Source organism: Mesoplodon bidens (genome assembly GCF_964165515.1).
Source record: "Mesoplodon bidens genome assembly, chromosome: X".
In the NCBI taxonomy this organism is placed as follows: domain Eukaryota; kingdom Metazoa; phylum Chordata; class Mammalia; order Artiodactyla; family Ziphiidae; genus Mesoplodon; species Mesoplodon bidens.
The window spans coordinates 120,778,027-120,798,870 of NC_138163.1; the positions used below are offsets into that span (position 1 = coordinate 120,778,027).

The 20,844-nt window shown below is 44.6% G+C and overlaps 1 protein-coding gene across 1 annotated transcript in view; it reads left to right on the top strand.

Moving 5' to 3' along the window:
• The window catches only part of LOC308608555 (uncharacterized protein), a 934,308-nt gene that overhangs the window by 250,084 nt on the left and 663,380 nt on the right, over positions 1-20,844 (top strand). Inside the window, exon 6 of the mRNA XM_081221773.1 lies at positions 12,699-12,852. Within this exon, the coding sequence (XP_081077899.1) occupies positions 12,699-12,852 (154 nt within the window). The remainder of the gene's footprint in view (positions 1-12,698; positions 12,853-20,844) is intronic.

The window sequence follows — 20,844 nt, forward strand, 5'->3', positions numbered from 1 at the left end:
GCGGGAACGGCCACGCACAGGTACAATTTAGCGCGGTTCGTTGCGCGCTCCAATCCCCGGGGTCCATCCGTTGCAACGCAGACCGAAGCGGGATCTCGGAGTCTGGGCCGCTGAGGCGCTCCGTCCGGCCAGGGGGTTGGGGACCGGGGCGCGGAGAGGGGTCCCCAGGCTTCGCGCTTTGAGCGCTCGGCCTTCCCATCCCACGCCTCCGGTCGCTCCTGCTTAGCTTTTTAGTGCCAAGGGTCAAGCGAGAGGCGGCGGTCACTGGAGGCGCGGTCCCTGGAGTGTGGCCCGCACTACTGAGCATGGGCATGCATATTAATCAAAGCTGAAGGAAGACGGGATAGGGAGAGGAAGAGAGGAGGAGGAGAGGGAGAGGGAGATGGATGGGAGACCGCGACTAAGGGAGGTATTTCCCTAACGTTCCCAGCCCAGATTCCCCAATGCCAAGCGGCCCTCCACTTCTCAAACTGAACTTGGGAACTTGCACGTCAGAAACAGGAAGTCGTGGGCCGGGAAATCCTCCTTTCTTGGTTCCTCTTCTCCCTTTCCCCACACCAGACCCTCCGTCCTATATTCCCTCAGCAACACCCGCGACTGCTGCGCTGCCCACCCCGGGGGCGCACCCGCTCAGCTCTGCCTGCGCTCCCTAGGTCCTTCTGCCCAGCCGTACTCTCGTCCACTTTCTCAGCTCCCCCTCGCTGTTCCCCACACCGCTCTCTGTTTCCAAAGGCTCCCTCTGGTTCACCAGCAGCTTCCAGCCAACAGCGCTCCCCGCCCCCCACCCCCTCAGAACTGCCGTTCCCGGGAGGGGCTAGAAATTCCCCTGCAACACTCCACTTGTGCCCTTCCCCCGTCATCTTAATTTCTGCTCGCGGAGACGCCGCTGCTCTGCAGCGCTTTGCTGATTCACGATGATCGCGGAGGGAAAAGCCTCATTGACTTGTGCCCCTGCTAGCGGCGACTCGAGCGCGAGCGGCTGCGAGGGCACACGCTTTGGGAAACCACCCACCACTGCGCAGCCGAGGTGCTAAATGGCATGGTGGATGCCTAGCCTGGCTCTCGGCCGGGGCACTCGGAAAGAAGGAAAGGGCCGGGGGAGGGAGAGGGGTACGGTGGCAGTGGGAATTACTGCGAGCACCGTTCTCTGCGGCCGAGCCGGCGGCAGCTGGTGGGTGGGCACCTCTCAGGAGGCCTAAAGTCGGTCTCTGCGCGGGGAGCAAACAAAGATGTTTCCTCTTGCTCTGGTGCCAGCGCAGCGCCAGAAGTAAGAGAAGGGAAACCAGCCGACAGGTCTGCTGGGGAGCCTTTAACATTTCGGCAAAGCTCTTCGCATTCTGAAGTCTTTGTCCCTCCAGATGGTTCCCTCCCGTCCCTACAATTTTCGGCCCTTTACTGTAAGCCTTCACGCGGGCTGGAGAGCTGGCATCCCCGCTCTCAGTGCTTGGGCTGAGTCCTAGAGCGGGACAAACGCAGCGGTGCTCACCGGGCCGGTTGGGGGTGTTTTCTCCCACGAGGAAAGGGCCTTACCTTTGAGACCGAGGCATTTGCTTCTAGTCCTCCCAACTCGGTTCCTAATTGTGCTTCTGTATACTGGGGGGAACTTCCCCTACCGGCTTTAATTCAGACACACGGACCGGCCTGAGAGTGGGTCTCCCTGCCACTTTTTTTTTTTTTTTTTTTTTTTTTTTTTTTTTGCAGTATGTGGGCCTCACGCTGTCGCGGCCTCTCCCGTTGCGGAGCACAGGCTCTGGACGCGCAGGCTCAACGGCCATGGCTCACGGGCCCAGCCGCTCCGCGGCATGTGGGATCTTCCCGGACCGGGGCACGAACCCGTGTCCCCTGCATCGGCAGGCGGGCTCTCAACCACTGCACCACCAGGGAAGCCCTCCCTGCCACTTTTTAATGCGGGAAATCCAGTTAGTATTGTCTAAGTTGAGTTGGAGTTAAGAGAAGGAAAGCTCGAGCGCAGGGAGGGCGTTGCCTCCTCCCGATTTGATTTGTCTTCTCTTTTGATTCAGACGTTCAGGGGAGCATTGCCACCACCAAAGACTTGGGTTTGCATTAGGACGATGACCTTGGCTTGGGTACAGAGCTTCCATAAGTACATTTGTAAATTATTCCTTTTTCTGGTTAAAAATTAATACATATTACTTGTAGAAAATTTAGAAAATAAGAACAAGAAAAAGAAAGAGAAAGACACCTGTATCCCTGTACTTTCACCACCTTTCAAAGGTAACCTCTATTAATAATTTATTGTACACATAGACAACATAATGTAGAGGTTAAGGCTATTGGTCTATAGCCACTAAGTTAAATCCTTGCTCTACTACTTTTGTTGGGTAAGTAACTTAACCTCTTTACGCCATACTTTTCTCTTCTGGAAAATGGGAATATTGATTGTACTTACTACATAGAGTTGCCGTGAAGGTTAAATAGGTTAAAGATGTAGGGCACTTAAAACGGTGCCTGGAATATCACAAACAGTAAATGATATTTGTTACAATTCTAGTTTTCTCTGACTGAATATGTGTGTGTGTGTGAAGAAGAAAGTCAGTCCCTGCCATGCAGAAGCTGGCCTGGTATAAACTGCTGGGACTTGGGGTTGCTAGGACCTGCTCACAACTAAGCTTTGGTGTTCTCCTGCTGAGCAAAAACCATTCCCAAAACACTAATGGCAGATAAGGTCACTCCGTAACTGTGATGGATCCAGACAAAATTAGGAACACTCCATAATCATGTCTGAACACAGACAAAACAGGAACCTTGTCCAAACCACAAAAATGACCAAACATGTTCCTACCCTGGCTAATATGAGTGACTGTTGTGGTGTGTTGGAAAACAAATGACAGCTTTAGCCTTGCTCTAGTCTTCTCTCCCTCCAGATGAAGATTTAGTAAGACACAACCATAAAACTATGCCTGCTTCCCGAGAGCATCCAAACCAGAGCAAGCCCCACTGCTTTAAACTTACCCAAAATCATTAACACGAGCCCCAATCCTATGATAAGTCTTCTCTAACACCTTCTTATTGAGACGCCCCTCAGTTCTCCATGGTGCGTGTTCTCCCTGGCTGCAATGAAAAATAAAGCCAGCTTGTTCAATTATTGGCATGTTCCTGGTGGTCTTTGGCAGGAGGGCTTTGGCAGTGCATATACAATGTTTATACACTGCCTTTTTCTAAAATCGAGGGTTATAATAAACATTCTCTTTGATAAACATTTTTCCCATTAAATAGATTATGAGCATTTTCTCATGTCAATTAATATTGCTATAAGACATTTTTTTTTTTTTTTTTGCGGTACGCGGGCCTCTCACTGCTGTGGCCTCTCCCGTTGCGGAGCACAGGCTCCGGATGCGCAGGCCCAGCAGTCATGGCTTACGGGCCCAGCCGCTCCGCGGCATGTGGGATCTTCCCGGACCGGGGCACGAACCCGTGTCCCCTGCATCGGCAGGCGGACTCTCAACCACTGTGCCACCAGGGAAGCCCGCTATGAGACATTTTAATGGCTGCGTAGAATTCTATCATACGGCTGAAACTTCAACTTGTACCATATTGCTGGACATTTAGGTTTTTAAAATTTTTACTTTTGAAAATAGCAGTGAGATGAACAGCCTGTAGATAAATGTCTGACTGCGTCTCTATTTTCTTAGGGTCAAACATCCATCAGTACATTTTAAGTGGACAGCTCCTACCTAACCAATGCCTTTCTGATTATTGTTAAATTGGAAGGGACAAGGACATTCCTTCCCAGGGATTAAATTTCTTGGTCAAATAAATGAAGTATTCCTGCTTGGGGGCAGGGGATTTCTATCATCTGTTACATTTGGAATCAGTCTCTTGGCTCAGTATTGCTCAGAGATGCCAGAGGGATTGATCATGGTGTGGAAGGAGTGTGGACCCAAAGGAAAAGCTTATTTGGTTTGAAAAGGTTAGAAACAAGGGTATTCTCTGGTCTAGCAAGTATGTCAAACATTAGCTTTCAATAATCACACCACCATTTTCTGCCTCGGAAACAACAAACTATTTTCATGCATATATCTTAAATCTAAATTGTTCTATGTCAACCATGAAATCATTGTACACAGCAGGATCATGCAAAGGAAAGTTGGGTGGCTGCAGTTTAGGGTAATACTTAGCATAGTGTGTTTATCATCACTTTATACTCTCCTAATCTCAATAACCCTGATATATTTCTAAGTGGTGGGTGCTTCTGCCATCCTAAAAGATGCCATCTAGGTAAGATTTCTCGGAGAATGGAAACAGATGCAGGGAAGGAAAAAGTGTAACAAGCATTTTCCTTTCAGAATGGGGAGGGTCCCCTGGCAAACATCAGTGTTTTTTGTGGGGATGCCTCCATAAAATATCTCCTGGGACTCAGCCCTATTTTGACCAAAAAACCGTTTTATGCAGAGCAACACTGTATTCACAGAAAGTTTACACAAAGGGAGACTTCTAAAGCTAGTTTAAACTTGCAGTTGAAGAGAGAACACACGTGTGTGGCAAGTCCTAATAGGTTGCTTAAGATAAAGAGGCACGCTGCTGTGTGTCGATGACCCCCTCTGAAAAGTGTGCTGATTGGATATCTGAGTCTTTCAGGATATTCTGCCAACTCAGTGGGCTCTCAATATCATCATGAGTCTTGTAGAAAAATGATCAATCATGACATAGGGAAAAAAGTCATGCAAAATAATTTTCTTGAATAAACATAGGACTCAGGGCTAAGAGAGGGATATTTCATGCATCTATTCAGGGAGAAACATTTTGAAAGACACTATTTGGGTGTCTGGGCTCACCATGCCACCAGTAGGTTGAGATGGCCAGGTCCAAATCTTTGCTTGCTTTTTTTCTCTTCAAAAGCAGAAAGCATGGCCTTGCCCTTTTTCCATCTTTCAAAATCCTTCCGTCCTTCAAGGTTCTCCTAAAATCCTAGCTCATATATCTAATAAGCTTTCTCTGACTGCCAAAACAACATTGATTAATTTAACTTGATTGAACAATTTTATTTGAATTATTTCAGTGAGCAAGTTTCTACTGAGGTCAACAACTAGGAGAAATTGAGTGAGGGATTCCCTGCTCGCAAGAAGTTTTTAGTCTAATAGGGTTGGATAAATATACTGAGAATTAAAATAGGAACCAGAGTTAAGGGTTAGAGGAGAGGCAACAAAAAAGGCATAGATGATATCTGGTTGGTTTCCAGCCTTAGAATACCTTTAGCCTCCAGCTAGCATCTTGCTGTTTTGAGCTTCTTTGTTATCTAATGTTATAGATATCTACACGTTAATGAGATGTAACTATTATGTATCAGTTTTTGATAGGCTTTTGACCACTGGGCTGGGCTGATAGAGGTCCCCTTCTCTCTTCCCTTGGTATGGTCCTAAAGTTTTGAGCTTGGTCAAAGATGACCGCTCCTCATTCTGGGAATTCCTGAGTAATGCCACTTTCTTGAAATCTAAGTGCAACTCAGGTTTTTCATTAAGTGAAGCTGGCTTTCCTTCCACTGCATCTAAATGAGGAGAGTTTAGGTACTTTATTCACTTTCAGTACCAGGAACAGATCCATTAAAACCTAGTGACTCCTCCCCTTTCCAGCCTCTATCACTTCTAAATTGGTTTTAGGGAAATTTTAGAGCTAAAGAGTTTCTTTAAACTAATATAATCAGGGAGTTTCTAAGCCAGGTCATTTAAAATGGAAATAAATTTAAACTGGTAGACCATTAAATCCAATATGATCATATTTAAAATTGTGCCCAATAATTTGATGCATTTGTGGTGTGTTTGTATTGGGGGGGACATTTAAAGGAAAATGTTAGAACAAATTCTAAACTACAATCTCTTGAATTTTAGGAGTGTTTGTGCTGGAAACTCACAGGAATGATAGAAAATGAGGAAAAGAATATTCTCCTGTGTTTTATGTGCTAAGTTTAGCCTCAGGCACTTTCCTGTATTTTAGCCCATGTAATTTGCAAAATCACCCTGTGGGCTATAAGTATTGTCAAACCCATTTTAAAGAGAGGAAATTGAGGATTAAAGAGATTAACTGTCTTGTTCGGGGTTACACTGTAATGGAAGTATAAATAGAATCCAGGCCTATCTGATATCAAAATCCATGTTTTCCTGTTCAATCATTCTTTTTTTTTTTTTTTTTTTTTTTTTTGCGGTAGGCGGGCCTCTCACTGTTGTGGCCTCTCCCCTTGCAGAGCACAGGCTCCGGACGCGCAGGCTCAGCAGCCATGGCTCACGGGCCCAGCCGCTCCGCGGCATGTGGGATCCTCCCAGACCGGGGCACGAACCCGTGTCCCCTGCATCGGCAGGCGGACTCTCAACCACTGTGCCACCAGGGAAGCCCTCAATCATTCTTTTAAGCAGAAAATTACCTGATTCCTTTTCTAAAATGCCTTGACTGAATATCATAAAGTGTAAAAAACATCATAATCAGCTAATATAATGTGCCATGAATATTATAAACAATTTCATGCTATTTCTGTATTTACTATTCATTTAATAGTGTTGTAAAGTGTCAGTATCAATGGCCTATCCATTAATCAGTTTTTCAGTGTTTGTATTCATTTCTGATGTTGGTATTCCTTAGAGGAGTTCTGTGGACCAACTAAAATATTGTTATGGAACCCAAAGTGTTTGCTGATCTAATCCAACCCACTCTTTTTGCAGATGGCAAAACTTCTGTAGTCCTTGTCTGGATTCTACCAAGAAAAATCCCTCAAAATGTTAAAATGGAAAACTGTCAAGTGGTTCCAAAATACATAGCAGAAAAAGCAACCAAATAGACTCTGACCTTATGCCTGTTGAAATTCTTCCATTTTTTAGTGGTTCACCAGTAGTCATTATACTGCAAAGGAAAGATTCTTTAATTCTCTTCCTTTACTTACTGTGTAAAGTGAACAGAGACCATTACAATCACCAGATCCATTGTCTTATGTATGAGCATAGGGGACATAAGAAAGCAGGGGGTTTCCTGATACAGTTCTTAGCTTCGGGGCAGTCTTTCTTTGATGTTTATATATTTAATCCCTTTAAAAATTGTACTCCAGAGCATAACCTAAGAACAAAGCACTTCATCTCTTCTGTTATTAGAACTGTGTACTTCTTGCTTTGACTTTTAAAAATGACAGAGCTACAAGGCATTCTGTTCCCCATGGCTGATAACTTCCTTCTAGTGAATGGCATTATGTTGGTGAATTAATTAATAGTAAAATCTGATTTACATGTTCACAAATATTAGAATTCTAGAAAAGTTACATTGGAGGCAGCTCCTAGGAGAGTCTAAGTGAGAGAAGAAAAAAAAATCAAAGAATCCTTTTTCAGAAAAAGCACAAGACTTGGCATTTCTGGGGCTGCTTTGCTTCCACCTTCAGGCATCTTCTGAATATTGTAAAGGGGATTATTCTAGTTGTGGAAAAGCCTTTTCTTCCATGAGTTGAAAGGTTTAGCCTCAGGTGAATGCCATTACCTCCTGTGGTCCGCCTAGCAGCAAAAACTGAAGTAGTTTGGCTACTGGCCTAGCCATCAGCAAATATGGTCTTCCACCTAGCTCTGTCTTATCACCATATTTCAGATTTCTCTTCATAAAAATCAGAATGATAAAGATGATGATACTATCTCCCAGGTAAGGAGATCTTCAGGTATAAAACATGATAGCGAATGTAAAGTGCTTTGAAATGACCATACCCATTATTGGGCTTGATAAGTCCAAGGCATCTTGCTAAATGTGGAGAACAAAGATGTGTAAAGACCTTGCTTTGGAAGCGTCCACAGTGCAGTGGACTGAGGCCACCCAGTGAAACAACAAAATTGTGGAGTGTGGCAGGGACATTGGTGCTATGCGACCAGTGAGAAGGTTCCTCTAATCCAATCTGAAAAGCAGAGGTAGCCTTTGGAAAGGCTATGAAGGGTATGTGTAGAGCTGCTGTCTGGTGCTCCAACCTTAGCCTCTTGGCCTGCTCTAGAAGTCCACTCGAGGTAGTTCCTATATATGCTGATGGCTTCCTGCTTCTCTCTGTCGGAGATATTCTCTGGCCACGGCGGGCAGGCTGGAAGTGCCAGAGAGCTAACAACCTTAGGAGTGACCCTCAGTTAGTGAGGGAGAGGAAAAAGAAAGAAATACCCAAATTTCTTTGCCTCTCTGTAGGACAACTCAGAGAGGTGTTTCACGCAGGCTCTCAAAGACACCACCGCAGAGCTGACCCCACGGTTGCCCATTTGTGAACACACCTTTTATTGGCTTTTCTCTCTTCTCTCTCTCCCTCCTGCACTCCCTCACTCTGCTTTCTGGAAATCCCCTCCCAAATAAATCGTTTGTGCCCACATCTTTGTTTCAGTATCTGTCTTTGGGGGAGCCCATCTGAAAACAGGAGATGACATCCAAATGGCATCTCAAAGGTTAGCAGTTAGTCAAGCCTAGTGAATTTAATGGCATATAAATTATACCTCAGTAAATTTGTCTAAAAAAAAAAAAAGGAGTTGGCCAACCCATCATGGAGGGAAAGAATATTCCAGGCAGAGAGAATAACGTTTGAAATTATAAAGATGGCCATAGAGAGCTTAGCTTGTTTTGGTAACTACAGACAGTTCAAGATAGATAGACAATAACTTGGAAAAGTAGACAGGGGCCGTGTTAAAAAGGGACTTAGAAGCCTAGATAGAGAGCTGGGTGTTTATTTTGAAGGCGACGGGGGAGCCATTTCAAGGCTTTAAACGGGAGTTTATGGCCAGGTTTATGTTTTATAAAGTTACTCTAGTGGCTATGTGGAGGGTGGATAAAGGGAGGGCAAGACTAGAGGCAAAGAAGCCAGTTAGGAGGTCATGATAACAATTAGAACAAGAAGAGATTAGGGCCTGAAGCAAGGTGGAGGCCAGTGGGATGGAGAGAAAGGGAAGGATTGATACATTTTTTGGGGGGGATAGAATTGACAGGACTGAGATGATTGCAGAATGGAGCTAAGACACTGCATCATGGTTTCTGAAGCCACAGTTTCATTGCAAAGAGCTATGCTAAACCATATCCAACCTTAGAGATATTAGTTCATCGTTACCAAATTCTACTGGAGAACAGAGCTTCTTGTCAGGGTGAGGAAGAAGGAAAGATGGACTGTATTAAGCTCTAAGCTACAACAAATGGGGATTGAATGTAATGGTTTGGACATGAGAGTTGGACAGGAGAGGTCAGTAGCCTGGAGGAGTCCACAATGTGGAGGCTAAAGTCAATTAGGTCAAGTCTGCAATATGGTGATTCATGTGGATTAATAAATGTCCTTGCTCCCTAGGGAGTTGAGTTGTATCTTAAGGCCAGTTGCTTAAATGAGACAACTTCACTGGGGGGAGAAGGAAAAGGAGATAAATGAGGAGGAGGTGGTGGGGACAGGGGCAGTGGGAGGAAAATGAAATATATGGCCTTCATGGGTGAGATTTCCTGGAAACCTTCCTCTTTGGTCTATCTCAATTCTCTTCATCTTTACGATGCACCCCTGCGAATTTCCCCTCTGATGACCCTCTAGAACCCATCTCCGAAGGTGACCAAAAAGCAGACCCTATACATAAGGCCCCCATTCCTTGGCAGAAGCTTGTTTTTGTTAGGAAACACACACCCCCATATGCCACCTGTGGGTGCTTTAATTTACACAATTAGCAATCACACTGAAGAAAACAGGCACCAGCATTTTATAGTATTAGACACTCATTCTTTCATTGACACCTATATGGGAGCACTGTAAATATTAGACCATTTTAATGAAATATTTTTACTCCTATTATGAGTTATGCTGCTATTAACATTTGTGTACAAGTTTTTTGTACGGATATGTGTTTTTATTTCTCTTGGCTATATACCTAGAAATGGAATAGCTGGGTCATGTGGTAACTTTATGCTTAACATTTTGAGGAACTACTGAACTGTTTTCCAAAGGGCCTGAACCATTTTACATTCGCACGGGCAATGTTTTTTGATTGTTTGCTTGTTTGTTTCAATCATACTTGTGCTAGTTTTTTCTCTGCTTATTATTAGACGGTAGTTCACGAAACCTTTCTGCAATCTCTTTCTGGATTTGTCTATCTTTTATTTATTTATTTTTTTATTGGGGTATAGTTGCTTTACAGTGTTGTGCTAGCGCCTGCTGCACAGCGAAGTGAACTAGCCATAAGTATACACATGTCCCCTCCTTTGTGGATATCCTTCCCATTTAGGTCACCACAGAGCACCGAGTAGAGTTCCCTGTGCTATATAGCAGGTCCTCATCAGTTATCTATTTTATACCGAGTGGTGCATATACGTCAATCCCAGTCTCCCAGTTCATCCTACCCCCCCACCCCCCGGATTTGTCTGTCTTTTAAATTCTCCCTTTGTGATTAAAGACATTTTATTTTACATCTCAAAATGTTACTTGAAAATCCCAGTAATATCCTAATAAAAATTCAGATAATGAGATTGTCTGGAAAATATACTTGATTGGACTAGTGTATTACTTAGGTACGTGTGGAAGCTCATTGTTTGGGGATTTTGAATTTCAGATTGTGATGTCCACATCTTACCAGGGATGCCCAAACCTTCCACAGAATCTCCAATTTGGGGGGATTTCTTTAAGCCATGGAACAGCAAAGATGGCAGTTGGGGCCACTAGGATGCTCTCTCAGTTTACACTCAGAAGGGGAAAGAAAGGAGGGCGAGGCCAAAAGGAGATGAAAGCCTCAGAGGGGGCTGTGGGAAGGCCACAAACTCATAATGTGCCAACTATCGTTTATAGCTCTGAGGGTAGCCAGAGGGGGGTAGTGCCTGAGGTACAATAGTGGGTCTGGCTTGGACCCACTTGGAAGCTTGTCAAATTCACTTTATCCCCTTTCTCCAGTTGCAAGTAGTCACCCCAGTTTACTCCTTCCCATTCCACCCTACATTTATCCATCCGGTCCCCGTCAGTCTGGCCAGTGGCTGGTGAGGAAAATTAAGGAATGGGAAAAAGAGAACAATAAGGACATATGTATTCATGAGCCTTCCCCCACTTCTGCACCTCCCTATTTATTATCAGCCCGGTAGGCATTCTGTTTAATTTGCCTCGCCTGAAGCGATAATACTTTGGTCTCCATAAAGCAGTAGTATCACCTAAGTCATGGTAATGAACTCCCCTATAGAACAATAAAGGTGAAATTAAGTGGTGACAGAATCCCACAGGAAGGGCTAACTAATGTTATTAAGTGATACTTTCTTAGTGAAGATTCCCTCCACTGTAATATTTCACTACTCATAGTCCTTGGGAATTTAAAGAAAAGAAGTACCTTTTTATGCCTCTGGCTTAGTCTCCTGGTACTCATAAAGGAGTCCAGGCTATGCTTTATGATGCCAAAACCCACCGGTCAATCCAGTCAATATGGTAATAGAACAAAAATGAACCACACGATTTGGCATTATATAGACAAAACAGCTAATTGTTTGACTGAAATATTCACATGCAAATCGGTTACTTTGACATCATATGGGCACAGTCCAAGTAAATATTTAAACGGTAATTTAAAAATCATTAATTGGAGCCATATTTGTTGATTATCTCATATATACAGGGATTTTTCCCATTTAACAGATGGCTTTGCATCAAGCCCATCTTAGAAATTAGTAAACACAGATTTTTCTAACCGTGGAAAGAAGTAAATACATAAGAAGGGGCCAGAGGCAGAAGGCAACTTAAAGATAACTCCGAAAATGGGGGCAGTGGTAGTTCTCTAGCGGTCGTAAGATAATGTATGGAGGAGCTGGCACTTGGGACCTCAAATATTATTGGAAGCTTCAGTGATTAATCTGGTGTGTTAGACTTCTGGGGTTGCCATAGCAAAATACCCAAAACTGTGTGGCTTAAACAACAGAGGTTTACTGTCTCACCGTCCTGGAGGCTGGAAGTCTGAGATCAAGGTGTTGGCAGGGTTGGTTCCTTCTGAGAGCTGTGTGGGAGAATCTGTTCCATGCTCCTTTCCTACCTTCTGGCAGTGTGCTGGCAACCTCTGGCGTCCCTCCGTGCAGTCTCATCATACTCACAGGGTGTTCTTTCTGGGTGTGTGTGTCTCTAAATTCCTCCTTTTTAGAAGGACATCAGTTATATTGAATTAGGGGCCTGTTCTACTCTGTATGACCTTATCTTAACTAATTACATCTGCAATGATCCTCCTTCCAAATAAGGTACTAGGGGCTAGGACTTTAATATATGAATTTGGGGAAGGAGGTGGACAATTCAGCCTATCACATCTGGTATAGATTACTGTTCCAGTATAGAGGTTAATACCAACTCCACAGAGGCCCAGAATTCTCCATGAGCTCTGGTGAGAGTCATCTTTTTTTTTTTTTTTTTTTTTTTTTAGTTTATATTGGAGTATAGTTGCTTTACAGTGTTGTGTTAGTTTCTGCTGTACAGCAAAGTGAATCAGCTATATGTATACGTATATCCCCTCCTTTTTCGATTTCTTTCCCATTTAGGTCACCACAGAACATTGAGTAGAGCTCCTTGTGCCGTACAGTAGATTCTCATTAGTTACCTATTTTATACAGCCACTATGGAGAACAATATGGAGGTTCCTTAAAAAACTAAAAATAGAACTACCTTATGACCCAGCAATCCCACTCCTGGGCATATACCCAGAGGAAGCCATAATTCCAAAAGATATGTGCACCCCAATGTTCATTGCAGCTCTATTTACAATTGCCAGGACATGGAAGCAACCTAAATGTCCATCGACAGAGGAATGGATAAAGAAGATGTGTCCCATATATACAATGGAATATTACTCAGCCATAAAAAGGAACGAAATTGTGCCATTTGCAGAGATGTTGATGGACCTGGTGAATGTCATACAGAGTGAAGTAAGTCAGAAAGAGAAAACAATTATCATATATTAATGCATATATGAGGAGTCATCTTTTTTTTTTTTTGCGGTACGTGGGCCCCTCACTGTTGTGGCCTCTCCCGTCGCGGAGCACAGGCTCCAGACGCGCAGGCTCAGCGGCCATGGCTCACGGGCCCAGCCGCTCCGCGGCATGTGGGATCTTCCCAGACTGGGACATGAACCCGTGTCCCCTGCATCGGCAGGCGGACTCTCAACCACTGCGCCACCAGGGAAGCCCTGAGGAGTCATCTTTGATTGGATGTTTTGGGGTAAAGATAAGGGCAAAGTAGAAATCTACTGTCAACTAGACACTAACAACATAAAATACTAATTTTTCACTTAATGCCGTCTGATACCTCCTCTCCATATTTGAGAGGACTGGGACTAACAGTTACCTTAAGATTTGGGGTCCAAGAGAAAGTTGAACATCGGTGACTCCCATGTTTTTTGAGAGTGCTTTAGGTCTCCCCTTGGCTTGAAGATTATAATGCAAGAAAATTCCTACTTTGTATGTTTTGTATATTTTCCAGTCCAATTTGAAGTTTTGTGTCAGATGACTCCTGGGTATTTTCTTTTTTTACTTTTTATAAAATTACTCTCTCCCATAAGAGCTATTCCCCCCCATGAATTTTCATAATTTTAATCTAACAATTATGCTTTCAGAGTCTTCCCTTCTACTTTGTTCGAAAACAGTTTACCTGCCAACATCCCCTTCCTCAGGCAACGCCATGGCCATCTCTACCCCATCCTCACCCTTGTGGGGCTTTCTATTTGGATTCGGGAGAATCACTTGACTACCATTCCCCACCTGGAAGAAAGGGGATGGAGGTCATCCTTTTAAATATCTTAAACGTCTCGGTTAGAACCATCCTGTCTCAGTGGCCAGCCCTTGATGTGAGTGATGGATTATGCTTTGCAAGGTTATCTCTTTCCTGAGAACATCACTAGCAAAGCCCTGGTCGACTTTTCCTGAGTAATGTCACAGGGTATTTGTATCAGTGTTAAACTGGCCTTAGAAGGCACCTTGCTCTTACCAGTGATAAACCCTCTTATCTTGCTTTGCTTCATTTGAGAACTTCTTCAGAAGTGACTCCTTTTAATTGTTGATGATTTTTGTTGCAAAGCTTTTAGTGAGAAAATAATAGAGGCTATGTATGCATGCAGGAAGAACAGTTGGAGGGTTGAGTCAAACCACCAGGCAGTTTGGTGGGAAAAAAGTTTTCCCAAGCCAAGCTTTCATTTGGCACCTCTTGGCTAAGTGTTGTATATATTTGTACATACATATTTCACAGTTACATGTTTATATATGTGCATCTACAAGCAAAATCATGTTCCTTATCTGTCAAGTAGAAGTTATTGAAGTAAAACGTGGTTGTCTATACAAATCAGTGGCCAAATGTCTATTATAAGCCCACCGTGTGTATCACTAGGGGGGGTGGAAGGAGGCAAAAATCTAGATTTCTGTTCTCAATGAGCTTGATATGTTGGTAGGGAGATGAGATTCTTCATTCATTCAACATAAATTTATTAAGCACCTAATATGTACTGTGTCCAACTTGAGAACTGATAAATGTTGTGAGTAAGATAGCATCCCTATCTAAAGAAGGTCATAGTTTACTGGAGGATGTAGAGAAGGTGACAAAAACCTGGTGAGGACTTTAATAGAAGAATGCGTAAGGCATTGCAAGGGTTGGTATTAGGGGTGACTAACTCAGACTGAGAGGGTTGGGGAGGCTTGCTGGATGTGGAAGATAATTAAGACCAATGCATAAGAGTGCCGTAAGCGTTCAGCACTAAACGAGTGGTGCAACGTTAGTGGCATTCAAAGATGAGGAAGTCACTTCATGTTGGGGTGATGAGGGAGGACTTCATGAAGGAGTGAGGTTTGAGTGAAAATCAATGTCAAGAACTTCACGTACTTGGTCTTTCTGCAACTATGTGCTGTGGAACCTCTTTGTAGGGTGTTGGGTGATGAGACAAAACCAAGATCTAGGATAGGTTGGAGCTAGATATAATTAACCAGAAGAGAAGGATTTGACATTGAATGTGAACCCAGTTAGTAGTGCTATCCAAGGGTTGTCACCTGTGGCATCAGTATTTGCGTAGTCTCGGCGGTTGCTAGGGAGGGGTGGGCCTCACAGCAGATGGGTTTGGGCACGGAGCAGAGTTGTTACTTTGAGTTGATGGATAGATGTTGGAAGGAGGAGACTGTTCTGGTGTATGAGTTAGGAATGCTTTTGTCCACAAGTTACAAAACGCAACTAAGAGTGGCTTCAACAAAAAAGGACTGATTTTTTCCTGCATAATCCAAAATCTAGAGGTAGCCACTGGGCTTTGGTTCAGTAGCTCAAGAACATTAGGGATGGCATCTGTGCCCTTCTCCTGGACTTCCCTTTGCGTTTGTTGCCTATGGTTGAAATATGACTATCGCAATTTCATTTCAGGCAGGAAAAGGGGGCAAAGTTATGTCTGTTCCTTTAATAAGGAAAGGGATATTTTCTCCAGAAGCACCCCAGCAGATTTCCCCATATGTCTGCGTGGCCAGACCTATAGCACATGGCTACTCCTAAAATCAGGAGAGGTTGGGAAAGAGATTAGGGTTTTACGCCTGTCAGAAAAGGGAGAAGGAGGTGGGAAATGTGTGTTGGGAGGACCAAGCAGGATCTAGGGTGTACATGTGTGTCTGCAGGCCTGGGCAGGGCTACCTGTACCCTGGCTGGGGTGCAGGACTAGGTGCAGTACCAGTAGTGGCCTAAAGGGGGAACCAAAGAGAAGGACACTGGGCTGGGCCCGCCCCCCCCCGCCCCCCCCCCCCTGCACAGTGCTCGTTTCTTGACTCTCGGGTGGCTCGTCTCCACCATTGTTGCTTCTGTACCGCTCCCTTGAGTCCATATCCTCGGCCCGCCGCTCCAATGTTGGCTTTCTTTTCGATTCTGTCATTGGCCCCCTTCTTTTCTCACTCTGCCCACACCTGGAGGTGAGTCAGGAGGCTGACATTGGCAGGGCCTGACTCCTGCCAGACCTAGAAGCTGTGCCAACCATAAGCTCCCTCTGGGTAGGGTTCAGAGTTGCCAAACCTCACATCTCAGCCAGACAGAGGGAAGTAAAATAACAGGGGCTTGAGTGCCCGATGATCCATGCCAGGCCAGTCAGTGTGAAGCCAGACTGCACTCACCCTGGAATAAGAAATCGGTTCTGTGAAGACAAGTTTGATTCTGTACATTCGCATTTTCTACATGGTTTCTACCTTTCTCTTTAGTGTCTCAGTAAACTTTTCCAGAAACCCTACCTTTGTCATCTCAGAACTAAAGCACAAGAGGAGTTGCCCACATCACACCAATGAGCCCCTCTCCCTTACGTCCTGGGCCAGGAATGGGAGAAGCCAGCCTGTCCTAGTGTGCAATTCTGGTCGGGGTAGGGTGCTTAGTGAGGTAAATACCTTGGACAGGGTAGCCAAGGACAGGGTGATCTCTAGGTGTGTATCCTCTCACAAGGGCATTCATTTGGAAGGTTGTTGCTGAGACTGGGGAATCAGAAGCTCTGGCAAAGTTGAAATGTGATGGTTTAAGACAAAGCAGCACTTTGCCCCACTGAGTGGTTTTTAATCACAGCGTTTAATTTGTTTTGCATTTCAGAGAGCATTTCATTTGCATTTCAGAGACCCTCATTAAAGGTGGTCATGAATGTTTATTAAAAGGTGGCATGGCCCCCAAAAGCTAACAAACACTGCTAGGGACAGTGACACAGGACCGAGTGGGGTGTGGTGCGGAAACAAATAAAATAAACTTATCTGCATTGCAAAGTTGCCTAAGGCAAAAACTTCTCTGAAGGATCAGTGGGAGGATTTGGCCACTTTAATATAGGATCTGAGGTGGGAGCTAGGCTTTGGAAGTCTGGCAAAGCTTGTGGCGTTCCTCTCAGAAAATGTTTTTAAATACATAAAATAAAATACATATAACAAAGGAGATCAGTTATATTGAAATACTGCTGTATGGGAATTCCCTGATGGTCCAGTGGTTGGGACTCCGTGCTCTCACTGCCAAGGGCCTGGGTTCAGTCCCTGGTCGGGAAACTAAGTTCCCACAAGCCGTGCGGTGTGGCCAGAAAAAAAAAAAAAAGAAATACTGCTGTCAAAATACTAAAAAAAACCCCCCAGATTTGTGCTAGAGTAATATGTACCCTTCTTTATCAACGTGGGAAATAACAAGATCTAGTGATAGGTCTAATAACTGTTTAATTTTGAAGTAGTGATGGGTGTTCACAGTATTTTGAGCTCTGCAACAACCAAAATGTGACATGACAACAGCCTTGACCTCTGTTGGTGACAAAGTCACAGGCAGTGCTAGTACTGCTGAGGTTTCCTGCCTGTGTTGAGTTGAAGGAGATGCCAAATTTCAGTTAGAGACCGAAAACAAAAAGGTAAAAATTTCCCCATTCAAGTCATGGACCCCCTAGGACTTCCCTGGTGGTCCAGTGGCTAGGACTCCACGCTCCCAATGCAGGGGGCCCGGGTTTGATTCCTGGTCAGGGAACTAGATCCCACGCGCTTCCACTAAGATCCCGCGAGCTGTAAGTAAGATGTGGCGCAGGCAAAATAAATACATAAATAAATAAATATTTTTTTTAAAAGTCATGGACCCCCTGAAATCTACCCATAGACCTCATGGGGGTCCACAGGTTTAGAACTTCTGACCACAAAGAGGAGAAAAGCAGGTTAATGTTGCCATTAAGGAGGGCAGACAGAAGCCCAGACACTAACCACAGGGGCAGCTTTGTCGTTTGTCCCATGCACCATCCACGCTTCCGTGAGCGGCCTGGAGTAGAAGCTGCGCTCCATTTTCTGGGTCTGTTTGGACTCTTAGATAATGCCAAGTCCAGGAAATGGTGCTGTTAATGTTTTATTGGCAGTGGGCTTGGTTATCTTGCAGGAGATTAATGGATTTAGAGTCTGGTCCAAGCCTGTGGGGATTTCTGGGGACAGTTTGCTCCCAGCCTTCCTGCCCTGACTGAATCTGATGCACGTTCACACAGTGTCAGCCAGTGTAATGTTTATTTGCCTCCTTCTCGAATGTGCTAAATGCAAACGAAAAGCCAACATCAGACGCAAAGGAAAGGTGCAAGAACAAGATTTGGCTTTGGGTCGTCCCTCTTTCTGAACGTGGCCCTGGGAGTCTAATCGCTGACAGACACTGAGTCCTCAGTCAGAAGGTCACCTGAAGACTCCCGTTAATCATTTTGCAAACAGAGAATGAGGCCTGGTGATGAGTTCAACGCTGGAGAGCAGGTCAGAGTACGATGAATAGAATTTCCAACCAAAGAATCACAATCCTTCTGGCCATGGACACAGTTACACTTTTAGAAGCATGACCGCCAGTAAGCAAGTGGTGATTGAATGCCGGGCACTTGACCAGCAAGGTGGGGATGGGGGCCTCTTTAGCTCTGGTGGCCAGGTGAGGCCTCTCTGAAGAGGTGACAATGGAATTGAGAGCTAAGTGAGGAGAAGCAGAGGGAAGAAACGACATGCAGGGACACCTCGAGAGGGCAGCAAGCATCACAGGACAGGTGGAAGGCCAGGCAGGGGGAGAGCGAGCACTGCAGGAGACGGAGCTGGAGAAATTGGTGGGCCCAGAGCTTGGAGGGCCCCGAGGTCACGGTGAGGGGGTCGAGATTGTGGTCTGGTTGAAATGGGAAGGCCCTGGAGGGTTTGAAAGGGAGCTGCCTGCTGGATCAGCACGCTCCGATTTCGATTTCTCTTTCCCACCATAGCTCACACGGTCTCCTGGGAGGGAGTCGGGCCGACTCGGTCTAGGGTTGTAGCTGTGCGGAGAGTGAGAAGTTGCTAGATCCTGGAGATACTTGAAAAGCGTAGATGATAGGACTTAACTGATGAATTAGGGACTTCCCTGGTGGTCCAGTGGTTAAGACCCCATGCTTCCACTGCAGGGGGCGAGAATTTGATCCCTGGTTGGGGAACTAAGATCCCTCATGCTGCGTGCTTCGGCCAAAAATTAAAAAAAAAAAAGAGTTAAAAAGACCTGAAGAATTAGATGAGGGGTGTGAGAGGAAGAGCGAATGTCACGGATGATGCGTCAGTAACCCGGGGAGAGGTTTCTGAGTGAGGGGAGGCTGCCTAGAGGTCTGCCAGAGCCGGCAGCACTGTCCGTGGGAAAAAGTGACTTATGCAAAGTTTGTCTTGTGTCCTCTGATACTTCCCTCCGTGACCCTTCTCGATGCCACCACCTTCTCAGACTCTAATTTCCTTTTCGGCTTCTCAAGGGTCTCAACCATCCACCTCTGTCTTAGAAAGCAGTACGGCAGTAGTAGGCAGATGGTAGGATTTGGAACACAAAGGGACTAGAGCCTGAATCCTGCATCTCTCCCCCCGTTTACCTGTGTGACCTGGGCAACTTGCTTCTCTGAGTATCAGTTGTTTTTCATCTCTGAGATGGGATGAAAAGAGTCGTCTCATCAAATTAAAAAACAAAATTTTTTTTGGCCATGCGGCAAAGCTTGCAGGATCTTAATTCCCTGACCAGGGATTGAACCTGCACCCTCAGCAGTGAAAGCGCAGAGTCCTAACCACTGGACCGCCAGGGAATTCCCTTAATCTTTTAATGAATTTTTTTGATACTGAATAACACAGTGGATGAAAAGTGCCCAGCCCAAAGCAGGCTGTCAGCAAGTTCATCCCAACTTCAATCTACCTCTCTTGTAACCCATTTGGGCTGGGAATAGACTGGCTAGCTGTTTAGTAATACACTAAATCATGTTAAGATGTCCTGATTCTCAAAGCTGGACACATATAAAAGAAACTGGGGAGCTTTCAAAAATACTCAGGCTCACACCCTACCTCCTAGGGGCTTTGATTGGATTGGTTGGGGGATGTCAAAGAGTCATTGTTACTTTTTTTTGAATTTTTGAATTTTATTTATTTTTTTATACAGCAGGTTCTTATTAGTCATCAATTTTATACACAGCAGTGTATACATGTCAATCCCAATCTCCCAATTCATCACCACCCCCCCGTGGCTTCCCCACCTTGGTGTCCATACGTTTGTTCTCTACATCTGTGTCTCAACTTCTGCCCTGCAAACCGGTTCATCCATACCATTTTTCTAGGTTCCACATACATGCATTAATATACGATATTTGTTTTTCTCCTTCTGACTTACTTCACTCCGTATGACAGTCTCTAGATCCATCCACATCTCAACAAATGACCCAATTTCATTCCTCTCTATGGCTGAGTAATATTCCATTGTATATATGTACCACATCTTCTTTATCCATTCGTCTGTCAATGGGCATTTAGGTTGCTTCCATGACCTGGCTACTGTAAATAGTGCTGCAATGAACATTGGGTTGCATGTGTCTTTTAGAACTGTGCTTTTCTCTGGGTTTATGCCCTGTAGTGGGATTGATGGATCATATGGTAATTCTATTTTTAGTTTTTTAAGGAACCTCCATACTGTTCTCCATGGTGGCTGTATCAATTTACATTCCCACCAACAGTGCAGGAGGGTTCCCTTTTCTCCACACCCTCTCCAGAATTTGTTGTTTATAGATTTTCTGAGGATGCCCATTCTAACTGGTGTGAGGCGATACCTCACTGTAGTTTTAATTTGCATTTCTCTAATAATTAGTGATGTTGAGCAGCTTTTCCTGTGCTTCTTGGCCATCTGTATGTCTTCTTTGGAGAAATGTCTATTTAGGTCTTCTACCCATTTTTGGATTGGGTTGTTTGTTTTTCTGATATTGAGCTGCATGAGTTGCTTGTAAATTTGGGGGATTAATCCTTTGTCAGTTGCTTCATTTGCAAATATTTTCTCCCATTCTGAGGGTTATCTTTTCGTCTTGTTTGTAGTTTCCTTTGCTGTGCAAAAGCTTTTAAGTTTCATTAGGTCCCATTTGTTTCTTTTTGTTTTTATTTCCATTACCCTAGGAGGTGGATCAAAAAAGATCTTGCTGT